Raw genomic sequence first — 12,732 nt, 5'->3', positions numbered from 1 at the left:
GAATCTTTATTAGAGCAGACAGCCATTGTCTGCAGTCATCTAGATAATTGCAGCGCTGGGTCCTCTTCTCTAATCAATCCAGACAGCTGCTGCCGTGCCTGCCGCGTTTGCCAACCGTGCAGCTCAAGCTAATTAATGAAATGATGAGCCGTTTGGGCACAACGTGGCACGGCACAAACAATCTGGGACGTTTGGAAATGCCCAACCCACATCAGAGGCACGTATAGATTAGTGAAGAGCTTGTATTTTTATCGCCATCATAAAACGAATCCCTTTGACGTGCTGCATTTTAACACCACTAAAGACAGAATGCCTAGTGTAGTTTCCAATGGCAGAATGACAGTTTTTCATAGCTTTGAATGTTAGAGCCAATTAAAGGAAGTTAATTGGACATTTTGTTTGTTACTCAAGTCATCCCATAGGACAGTCAAATCACAAATGGGATGCTATTAATGTCTCTATTGTTTCTGCAAGACAATAGTGATTTCCCTCAGATTTGAATACTCCAAAAAGAAGCGATTAAGCTTACTTTTCATATTACAGCTCTATACTTTAACATTTTAGTTTTGTATTTTACAAAAAAATATATTTCCAATATATTTGCAAGGAGCAAATTCAGATCAATTAACTTTCCTCTGGGACAGCACCTCATTTTGCCAATCAACACCATTAACCAGGCTAAATAAAGTTAAACGTACATTTTGTCTGGCGGTCTTCCCTCTTGTCCATCAGTAATCACGAATGGCATGGAACAGGATGGCATATGCTGCCTGAGCCATATGGGGGCAGTGAGAGTCTGTTCCCAGCATGGGGAAGCAGCGGTTCACGGAGGCCATGGAAAGCGTCCAGATCTCCGAAATGAACAGTAGGCGCTCACAGATTTTCTGTGTGGGCTTCATCATCCAACATGTTGCAGCTTAACACCCAGAGAGCTCTGGTGCCACCTCACCCTGTCCTGAACAGAGATGGAAATAGAGGACTGATGTCTTCGCACCAGCTGTCATTGGCCCTTGAAACGTCTTCAAATGCACAGTCTGTTTTTACGTGTCAGATCTCAGTGATGGTGGATTTAGAAGAGCTAAAGCTAAACAAGTCCAGAAGAAAGAACTGTATGTCTGTTTATACGATATTTTACATGTATGCATTTGGCAGACGCTTTAAAATGAATTTGATCTGCACCTTTTTTTTTTACATTAGCTATGAGCTAATACTCACAATGATAATTACCATCTTGGAAGCCAGAGTCTAGTAGAACCCACCCAGTTGCGTTGTTTTGGCATTCTTTGTTTTCGGTTGGCACAATGCAATGCAGTTCTCAGTGGATTTGACTGGTAAAGAGGTGTAAATTTCCTAGATGCAGCGAATCTATGAAAAGATGGTAGATCTCCGTGTAGCACCTGCTCAGGAGATAAATTATTGTGTCTTATTCCATAAATGTACTTCATTAGCTGGAGGCGGCTGTTAGTTTGTTAGTTGGGGTTTTATTTCTTTGTTCATTTTGCCTGAGCATTAATGTTTAGATGAAGTAAAGATGAAGAGATACCACAGAGGGAAATGAGCTCACAATGTGTATCATTAGACTTTGTGTGTGTGTGCAATAATCACCGTTGGTCCCTGGTCATTTGGAGAATTTGCATTCCCTGCTGATTTATTTAAAGACCTAATTTGCATATGAGCTGTTTTTATTAAATATAAAACAGAGGCAGACTACGACGTAAATCCATATTCTCCCATGTTACGGTACGGTTTGTGACTGGGTTTTTCCCTACTTTCGATGACGTCATGACTCTTTTACTCTGTGTCTGAGTTGATTGCTAGGTGCGCACCTGCGGGTCATTGTACACCTGCATCTCGTTGGACTTGATGCTGATCCTATAAAAGGACGCTGAAGTGAAGTTATTGTCCTCTTTTGTTTAAGTTACCGTCCTTGTTAAATGCTTGTCGCCTTCATATTTGTGAAGTATCCGTTTGTTTTTATTTGTATTGGTAGTTGATATTTGTCTTACTTATTTTGCTTATTTGTTTAGATACGTGTTTTTTGCGTGTATTGAGTTTAAAATAAATGTTGACGCAGCGCACTTAAGTTTCATGTGTCTTTTTATGTTATGTAACCCTTACGTAGCCATCTTTAAAGAGGGGTTCGTAACACCCATTTGCATGAGCAACAGGAGACTGTTGAAAATATTGTAAAAAGGGCATGGCCTCATCCAGAACCACGCATGGGCTTGCTTCCTAACTGGTGCCCTTGACAGCGTACTGTCTGATATACGATACGACTGCATTATGTAAATGTGCCAGTGTATGATTCCCCTTGTATTAATCTTTTTATGGTTTCTGGGTTAATATTGCCCAAAATTTGTTTTACAGAATAAGTTGAAGTTGATATATGAGCATATATGCATGGATGCTGCAAATACGCAGCTTGTAGTATCAAGTCATTTTATAACATGTACACATTGATCAGATTGGTTATTAAATGTTTTTATAACATTTTAACATTTTAGTCCGCTTAAATGAAAGATGACTATTTCTCTAAACTCTAGAATAAATTTCCTCTGGTAGCAAGAGCCATCTCTTTCATCATCTCTCTGTGTATAATATGTAGAGAACGGCAGCCCTCCAGATGTTCCAAGACTGCTGTCAAGCCTAAAGTGAGGTCATAGTTCAAGGATATCTGAGTGAGACAGCTGTTGGGCAATGCTGGGGTCACCTCACTTCTCCTAGAACCATCCGTCATTAGAACTCGCCCCTATCCGCAACGGTGGTGGTTTGAGCTGCAGCAGGCACGTGTTGAGGCCAAAGTCCCCTGAGGGATCGTACCATGAGAGAAACAGCAGGGGGAGAGGGTAGATCAATAGTCCGCTGACGTGTCATCTGCTGAACAGGGATGCCAACACGTCCTTAGGGAGTGTTGCTCCCTCCTCTGAATGTGACCTTCGACCTCTACAAATCTGTGGGTGTTCCTGAGGGGTCTCTTGTCTGTGCGTCTAATAGCTCGGCTGTGATTTCACTCTGCGATAAGGGTCTCTTTTGTTTTATGCTAGGGATTGAAATTTCCACTCTCTCCACTGCTCAAGAGCGCTGTGTAGCCGTACAAGTGGCTTGGCGAGAATTTCGGAAGTACTTGGGTTATTGAAAATACATCCTACTTTTAATCAGTGGTGCTTGCTCAGGACTGCAATCCTAAAAACACCCAAAATGCAAAAACCAACAACACAGAAATGCCCTGGGCTCACCCTTAATGCACTAGTTCAACGCCTGCTTTGCACAGACTAGATACACGTTTTCTTAAGGAAGTTTACTTTGTTAAACACTAGCTGTACCTATCTGAGCTTGTGTGTTATATGGTGCTGTTGAAAGCCATAACAGATCTACCATTGACCATGGCGTTGAATAACGAAGCCTTCTGCTCATATTTCTCCCTTGATGCACAGTAGAAACCAAAGGAGTTATGAGTTTATTTGGCACTGCTTTCTCATTAAAAGATTCCCAGGCAGAATTTCAGGGCTAACTGTCACAATATACAGAAAATCGAAAGCCACGCTTCTTTAATGTGTCAACTTTTCCTATCTATAATCCGTCGGGTCTACACCAAGGTTGACATATTAACAATTCTGCCAAATTTGTGTCTCTGCCAATGGCATGACATTACTGCACTGACTGCCCAACCGTGCCTTTTCAAATGACATTGTGTCACATTTTCGGCAGAATGATTCCCGACTGTGGAGAAGAGTGTTCGCTATGTACAGCAGGCATCCAGACACATTTACAGGGCCTTTTTTTAATGAGAAAGAAGCCAAGCTTGTATGTCTTGTCCTGCCTGCTGGCTGCCATTATGCCCCATTAGAATCATCATTAAGAGATAGCACAGGACCCATTGTGCGTATAGTGCCACAGCCTGCTAACTGAGAAGCTTGACTTCCACTGTCCACATTTCCCACTCGGATATGCCTCCGAGACTGGTTTCCAAGGCAACGTCAATGAATGGGCAACGTTTTTCTTCTCCGTTCTTTGTTGGAAAAGGCTGCAGACAAGGTTATCCGTAAATGCATCCGTTTAGACCTTTCCAAGGCATTTGGTTGGAAGTTCTCTTTTATGCTAATCTTGTAGTAGGCCACACCCAACATATTTCAACCATTACCTTTTTGAGAAAACCTTTAAAACATGCTTAACACACACCCCACCCTTTGCTCAGCTCAGTTTTTTTATACGTGAGTCACATTCTCCAAGGTAACATTGAAAGAATGTGAAAAGCTAGTGTTTTATCCCTCAATTATTGGTGTAGGAATCTATTAATGATTAAATGGTATGTTAATATGTTGCAGATATTCCATTAAGAGCACCGGTCTTAGGTTTTAATGGCCAGGGAGAGAGAGAGAGTATGTCTGCTGCAGGCTTTCATGGTCTTTGTTTGATATTGCAGTAAGCTCTTAAGAACAAGAGATGCATTAAAGGGTTTGATTAGTGGCCTGAGGAAGATGTTGTCTTATATCTACCTTTCTCCGTCGTTTTATTTTATGATTTATTTTAGCACTCTTGCAATTAAAGTTTGCATAATGGAAAATTAGTAGTGTAGCCGTTGTGCGCTTGCTCTTTAATTTATCCTTGATGTTAATTGGATGGCGATTTGTGAAAGTCCCTTGAGACAGGTTAGTGCACGTGATGGTTATCTTGGCAACGGGCTTTTGGGCAAGTAGGCTATTCTAGGCAGCAACTAAACATTTGATAGGGGTGAAGACATCACAAACTATTTACCAAACTTAGCAAAACACAAATATTTTTATTACAGTTTTTTTTTGAGTGGTCCAGCTAATGTCCATTTTCTAAAGCATCTTTTAAAAACAATGTGATTGAAACTAGCCTACTTATTGTTTGGTAGTCACCACATTGAGCTTTCTTCTGTAATCGGCCCATGTTTTCGAGTTTGTACTGTCTATGAAATTATTCAGTCAGACACCGGACGATAAAAGACAATAAAACACATTAGAACCCATAATGGTTTAAAATTTTGCCCACACTGGATGCGGCGTAACGTGACAATCACCTCACATAATAATAACGTCCCGTTATAGTTTTTGTTAAATGTTACTAGAAAGTAGATACGCGAAGGCCTCTTACATTTTTTTCTCAACCAAGTTTTTTCCATATTCAAAATAAGTATAGTCTTCCAAATGCTGCAGCAAGACGCCTCTTCTCAGGCACCACACCCCAATTAATCCAGAAAAAAACAGAGGTTCATCTATACAAAGGTTCTGGCAGCTCTAAAAGAATCCCTGGAAAATTTTCACGAAGGGGTGAAGGAGAGCGAGGGAGGGAGGAACTCTGAAAGGCCACTATAAAGAGTGCATGATCCCTTTTCAAAGCACAATTGAAACATAATTATTTCATGGCAGACTGTGTGCTCTGTAAATCTATGAATGGGAACGGCATTTAACTTTAATTAGCTCTGATTTATTCATTCTGACTGGATTGCGTGCAGAAAATTGGATCATCTGATTATAGTCAAGCATGAAAATGACCTGATTAAACACTTCATAAAACCCATGGAGAGCAAGAAATGAAACCTGGAATAACGCGATGAAGGGAGATAAGAGAAAGGAGGCTGTGAGAGGAAGGTAGAAAGGCAGATGTGTTTGGTGTCCTGGCATGTGCCAGTTTAGTGCAGATGGCACAGCTGTTAGCCTTTCGCTATGCTGAAAACTAATGGATGGATTGGCAAATGAATCTCACGCTGTAGGTTACGTGTCCAAACTGCATGTGCTTTTGATTTGAGATGCTTACAAAAGGCCTGATCTTTGAGGGTGTGTCCTTTGAGGGTGTGTCTATAAAATGTACAGCGGTGAGATTGTCTTCAGACTTTTAAGTGCAATTAAAATGTTTATTAAATGAAGTATTGCTAACTAGATGTTAAATCTACATTATAGATAGTAATGTGAAACAATGTGATTTTAGCACTGATTTAACGAGAATCTCATTATTGTCAGATTTTGAAACGCTTATGACAGACGTCATTGCCTTAATTTCACAGCAATTGACTGCCTGTGGACACGGACACTTAGGTTTTTCATTTTCAATTACACATGATCCACCGACAGTATCAGTGACATAAGTAAATATTTTTTGGTCTTTTGTTGTATTTTTTTCCAGTTACGACAACGAATGAGAATCTCGGGCCCAAAACTTGCTGTTTGACCAAAGTGTCCGGTCTTCAGAGAAGCCAGGAACAGAGTAACGACGTTTCGTTCGTCCCACCGATCTCAAGTCCGATTCCAGCATCGCCCCCTACGGGGTCGCCTGCCCCTGCTGCGGCAGCAGCCCCTCCACCTAGACCACACCCTATCTCCCCGAGCCCTCTGAGCATCAAGAAGGAATCTTTGCCTCCTATCCCTACCCCTCCTCTCCTGAGGAACCAGTCACATCCACAGGAGCACAGAGTCCCACCTCCATTGCTACACAGTCGGCCAATAATCAGTCATCATCATCATCATCCTTCGCCGTACAGCAGTCTTCACGACATCAGGTTAATAACCTTTTGCATGTATTAGAGGGAAATGGAGGACCTCTGTATTCTATCATATTCCAGAAATGGGAAGGCAGTATAAAAGCATCTTGAAAGCCATCCCACAATGCATTGCACCAAGCTCAGTGGAAAAATAGACTTCTATTTAATTCAATTGTATACTGGAAAAAAGATACTTGCATAAAACCCAATATTTTATGCATGTAAACATCAAATCAAGTGTTTGAGCTCATAAACGTTAGCATATATTCAGATCTGCTTGTCATATTAATACATTTTTCTCTTTCCTGTATTCTTTCCAAATGACAGCAACATCCCTTCTACTCTTCCTCCCAAACACCACCTGCCTCCCTCCCCTCATCATCTCAGCAGTCTCGCATCTCCAGCTCCTCCTCTGCCTCTCTCCATAGCTGGTCTGCCCTCCTCGCACTACTCCCTTCACTCACCTTCCCACCTCTCCAGCCATCCGGCCATGTTTGCTAACCCCGCAACACTGCCTCCTCCACCCACCCTTCCGACCAACAGCCTGGTGGTACCAGGACACCCTGCAGGACCACCCTATCCAGGTAAGAGAGTTCATCGGTGTTGAAATTGTGCAGGACAGTGGGCCTCTAAGGGTGCATTTATATTTGGCATTAACATGCGACCTGTATCTGGATGTTGTCCATATACACATTGAAAAGACAAGTGTAAACGCGCTATAGTTTTTCTCTCGTCTGTCCGAAGCCTGTCAGACTGCGGGGCAGATGACAAATACAGCGGAAAGTTTACTCTTGCTCCCACATTTTCCCTGTAACATGCTCATTATCATTATTTGCAACCTACAGAGGATGTATGTTAAATCACACAAGATGTTTTACTTACCACTTCAGCTTTATCATCACATAGGCTATTTATGACTCCCACAAACAGGTTTTTCTCGCACACAGCGCCAGTGGTGTTTTTAAACGCATCATGTCACAGACACGAATAGCAACACAATACCAACTTGTTTCCAACATATCCTACTTGTGTGTGTGTATTTACTGTATAGCCTATGGTGTAATACACTCTCCGTTTTCCTGCTGTCCCGAGGGCAGCTGCGGCTTGTGTCTCACACCGAATGGTGGTACAGCTCAAGTGGTCAAGTACAAAAACTTGTCTCATTTTACAAACGTCCTCTGCTTATACTTTCACATATAAGATCATAAATCGTTTTAACCGTGATTTACTTCCCACCGCTGCCTAAATTTCACCATGGCTGCGGCGGATACTTTCCAGTGTATCAAATCTGTAACATGCTCATCCTCCCCGTTAAACGTGTTGTGTGAAATCTCCCTGCACCAGGGCTATTTTAAATTGCTGGCTTTTTAAAATAATGGGCGGGAAACTATTGAGATCCGATCAGATATCCAGATATGGAAGCCACTTGATGTTGACAACTGTAAACGCGCTGTGTCCGGATTGTCTTTAGAGCTGATATGCTTGTTCGGATCACCGAGATCGCATGTTAATGCCAAATATAAACACACCCTTAGACCACAGTTAGATAGTTCTAAGATTCAGAATATTTTATTCAGCAGTTTCTTATGAAATAAGTTCTTCTCTTCCATAATTTGACATATTGGTTGGGACAAGATTGAATTTGTTTGAGCGCAAACACACTAGAGCTTACGCCAGTCTGTAGATATAGACAGAAGAACATAGAGGAAAATTTGAAGAGATTATGAAGGTCGTGCAACTTAAAAGTAAAATGTTTATGTGGGTATCTGTTGTCATGGCTTTTTTCACAATTGCAAAATGCATCTTTTATGTTCCATTCATTATGCTTCAACGGAGTAAACTCTAGTGTGCAAGCGCTCTAAGAGTCTGTTTTTACAAAAAAACAGAGTGTATGCTGCTCTGTAGCCAAAAATGCAATGTACTCAAAATATACCCTAGTTTATTGTAGCTCTAGTTGGCACAAATATTGACTAATTAAAAATAACTTATTTTGAACTTACTAGTATCTAGTAACAACAGCCTTGCTCTTAAATTGCATTTTTTTCAAGATTTCTCAAGAGCGAGGCGAGATGGGGCACGCAACAGAGGTCAGCATATGAAAAACGTGACTTATATCCAGTTGGCTCCTATTGCTATTTAATAAAGAATGAAGTGTTCATTTCTAATATCCGGAATCATCCAGAAGCCTTCCTTTGTAAATGTGTGTTGTGTTGGGTATTAGCAGTAGCTACATTTTAAGCATTTTATTGTAATGCCCAGTTTGATACAGCTTATACTAAATGCAAAATTTGAGATGAATATAATACCTGCCTTCTGCATCTCAGCCTTATACGGTAAGTGTAATTTTTTGTTGCAAGCAGCCAAGATAACTTGGCTTTTAATGCCAAAATGTTGGCTTTCCGAAAAAAGAGATATAGGCCCACAATTATTATAAATACCAGACGTTAGCCCCACCTTGAGAGATAATAGCTTGAGTCATTGCAAAACAATCCCAAACGTCATTCTGCCAATTTGATATATATTAATGAAAACTTAAAACAAATCCATAAACGTATAAATTGATGTCTTTTAAAAGCATCAAGTACTGAAAAATTCACTGAAAGTTTCCAACATGCACATTCTACCTGTAATGTGTCTTTACAGTTGAAGACCATCCAGTATGAAATCTGAAGGCTTCTATCAGAGTTTGTATTTTTCGGGTCAAGTGTGTGTGTGTTTTCTGCTGAGGTGACTCTTGGTTCTCTCTTGTCTTTAGATACCAGCCTGTTGATTTCTTTCAACCAACCAATCATGTATTGCCAGCCTCATTCGGGGATTCTGATTGGCACATTGTCACAGGCAACTCTCTTACCTCCACCAATGAGTCCTCACGTAGAAAACCCTCACACCTTGAATTGGAGAAACAGAGAAAGCCAGGTGACTACCCTCTTTCTCTTCCTCTTACCGCTGTTGTGAAAACTCACTGGCCGCCCGTGCCTTTTTCTTTTCCTCCCGTGTCTCCGCCCCCTCCCTTCCCCTCCTTTCCCCCCATGGCTTTCCTTTCTTGCAGAGCATGATCTTCTGCGGCAGGAGCTGAACAACCGCTTCCTGGTTCAGAGCTCGGAGCGAGGTCGGGGGTCAGCGCCAGGGGCAACAGGGTCGCCATTGGCCCCTGTGTCGCTCCTCCGGGCCGAGTTTCACCAACATCAGCATATGCACCAGCACCAACACACGCATCAGCACACCTTCACGCCTTTCCCTGCCAGTCTGCCCCCAGCATCCATCATTGGGCCGCCCACTGCACCTCCCTTGGTGCGTACCCCAGCCAGAAATGTGAGGATAAGTAAAAACGGATAGATTTTACTCCCTTCCTACCTTATTCCCCACTCAAAAAATACCCCCGATTAGATCAAACAAGTCCCTATCATGTGACCTGTTTTATACCAAACTTCAGGAAGTTAATGTCAAGTAAAGCCCAGTTATTTGTTCGAAAAATCATGACATTTTAGAGCCAATGGCAGACTGTCTGGAACATGGCGAACACAGACAAGCGTTTCATTACAAACAGTGAAGCATCCCAGTGCTGTTATGCTAAATATCAGCACTCTTAAATGTTGTCATTTACCATGGCGCAAGTTTTTTTTCTTAAAAGAGTTTTACAGCGTGACGTAACCGATCACCCTAACAAGATAAACTACTGTCCCATGACATCCTCAAATTTTTCTAGCTTTTCCCTTAATAAAAACACTTTTTGCTGCCATGTCAACATCCCGAACGTCTTGTGCTTTTATAGTGTGCGCCGGGGATGTTTTATTGCTTTCATATGAGCAGAATGATGATGTTTTTGAGTGCTGGGGGCTGCTCGAGGCACACCGAGCCCTGTGGCGTGACTGAGGTACAGACAGGACTCATTCTTTGTGACACATTCAAAGCTTGCGGTCGAAACGTAATGACCTCACCACAGATGAAAGTCATGACATCAACGGGGTTGTTTTGACAAAGCATAATTGCTTCCTTGTGCAAAGCAGCTATTAGAGGCAAACTTTGGCAGGCTGTAATCAGATTTCACATTCAGCTGCTCAAAGTTAGCCAGTCATATGAAACACACTGAAAGCTTCTTATCTGCATATTATCTCTACTACGAACCAGCCTGGAAGATATTTCTCATTATGTCAGAGCACTAGATGAGAAGACTGGTAGGCTGTTTAGCATCTTTGAATCATTGATTACCGTCTCAAAAGATTTAAATCTGCTTACATATTTGTCTCACAACGTACTGTATGTTTTGTAGATTTCTGCTTGCATTTCCTTCTTTGTGAAATATTTCTTTCATCATGATCTATCACTGTACTTCTGAAATATTGTAGATTATGGAAAAATGACATGAAATGAAAAAGTGTTTTATCTTTAATGTTGGATGATAAAGTCAACACCACACCTTCCTCAAATATTTTACAAGGTACAAGGTCTCGTTTTCCAAACTGCCATTCTTGCAAATATTGTTTCATGATAATAACACTGTATGTCTTTGTTTTTCTCCTTCTGCCATTTCTTGAAAAACAGTATAAAGATTTAATTGTTTGCAGATGTCATATTGAACCTTTATGTAACAAAGCTGTTTGTTATAAAGCACTGACAGGAGTTGTGAATTATGAAGCACTCTTTTTTTATGGGCAGCCATAAACCTTTGGTGTATTTACTCGGCAAGTGTTAGCCGTCAAGCAGACGTTTAGCCCTCAGAAGAAACGCAAAAGTGTAACAACCACATCAGCGATATTACTCATCTTGAATTAAATTTTGCCTAATGATCAATACACAATAATTCCTTGCAGGATCAAATAAATGTATGGGATAGTATATAATATACCCCATGAGTGCATTGTTGTTCAGAGTTTTAAATAACTTGAACTCCTTAAAGATTACTTGGATGTTAGAGTAATTGAAAACTTCCTGGGGAATCCAGTGGGTCCCAGTCATTGAAATTAAAACTTCCTGTTGTCTTGAGCTAAATATGATGATGTGATGTTACAATGTCTTATTTAGACAGTCGTCCTGACAACAGTATATGGTCATAACATCACTTGACTTTTACTGTAGTCACATTTTACTGCAAATGTAATCTTATGACTTGACAGAGTTATAACTTTCTACATATTTTTCTTAACTATTAATGATGTGAAATGTAAAAGAAGTCTCACATCATTGTAATTGGAATTGAAGGGTGCCTTCTATTTTTTAGGGATCTGGTTTGGCTTTTGTGAGTGTATTCCCATACTCCACGTCTGTTCTCTGATGCCTGTGCCAACTGCGGCTGCAGTGGTTTTCTTTCATGTGACATCGAATGGCTGTTTTACTGTGTAATTGTTTTATTAGAAGGGTGTAATTTATTTGAGCTTCATCTGCTTTTTATTTGACTATGTAAGCACACTTCAGAAAAGCCTCTTATGTTTTTGGTCACAGATGCCTTTGATTTAGTTGATATGTTTTTAATTTGCGTCTCTCTCTCTTTCGCTCTCTTTTTTTGTTTTCCAGTTCGACAAATACGCTCCCAAGCTGGACAATCCATTCTTGAGACATTCAAGCGTAAGTGTTCACTTGTTTTGACTGCGTAACTTGGATTGAATGTGGATGAAAGAGATGACTATGTAAACGTTGTTTGGACTTCGAGACACATTTGTAAACGTTGTCTGGGAATGATGACTTCAAAGCAGTGCAGTTGATTGCAAGTAAAGAATTTTGTCAACTTTATATTGCAGTTCTTTCCCTCCTACCCGCCAGCGATGCCAGGCATGCCTCCGTTGCTTCCACATTCAGGACCCTTCAGTTCGCTGCAAGGTGCCTTCCAGCCAAAGGTTAGACATCAGCTCATACTGTGAACCCTTATCATGAGGGAATGTAGACAAAATAATTTTGACTTGGGAAGTACCAGTTAGAGCACGTGTGGTCAGGCGTTTCACATTTTCCGACTCTTAAAAGAACAATGGTACTACCATGATTTGGGTATTTACCATTTGCAGTTTTTGCATACAGTTTACGCTGCATATTTCATTAAAAGTGAATAGTGCACTTTTTGTTAATTGAAAATCCCTAGTGTATTTTCAGTATCATTAACAAAGTGACGTCCATCAGCGAGTGGAACTCTCATATGATTCCTGATTCCTAGCCCAGCCTTTTCTTACCATTAGTATTCAGAGTGCCTTCAGATGCCGCACAGCTGCATTTATATTGCAGACAGCCTGAGAAATCCTCTT

General features: G+C 40.9%; 1 protein-coding gene across 14 annotated transcripts in view; it reads left to right on the top strand.

The window, feature by feature from the left end:
• fbrsl1 (fibrosin-like 1) overlaps positions 1–12,732 on the top strand; it is a 228,217-nt gene that overhangs the window by 208,676 nt on the left and 6,809 nt on the right. For 5 of the 14 annotated variants that reach the window (XM_079483068.1, XM_079483071.1, XM_079483066.1 and 2 more), the window contains 6 exons: positions 6,148–6,520; positions 6,830–7,086; positions 8,551–8,589; positions 9,552–9,814; positions 12,014–12,064; positions 12,238–12,333. In XM_079483068.1, the coding sequence (XP_079339194.1) occupies positions 6,148–6,520; positions 6,830–7,086; positions 8,551–8,589; positions 9,552–9,814; positions 12,014–12,064; positions 12,238–12,333 (1,079 nt within the window). Of the gene's footprint in view, positions 1–6,147; positions 6,521–6,829; positions 7,087–8,550; positions 8,590–9,257; positions 9,419–9,551; positions 9,815–12,013; positions 12,065–12,237; positions 12,334–12,732 lie in introns of all 14 variants that reach the window. The other 9 variants (XM_079483064.1, XM_079483063.1, XM_079483061.1 and 6 more) reach the window with 4 other exon arrangements.

The sequence above is a fragment of the Barbatula barbatula genome (genome assembly GCF_947034865.1).
Source record: "Barbatula barbatula genome assembly, chromosome: 2".
NCBI classification, from domain to species: Eukaryota; Metazoa; Chordata; class Actinopteri; order Cypriniformes; family Nemacheilidae; genus Barbatula; species Barbatula barbatula.
The sequence above is the reverse complement of the archived record's forward strand: the minus strand, read 5'-3'. Positions and strand labels throughout refer to the sequence as shown.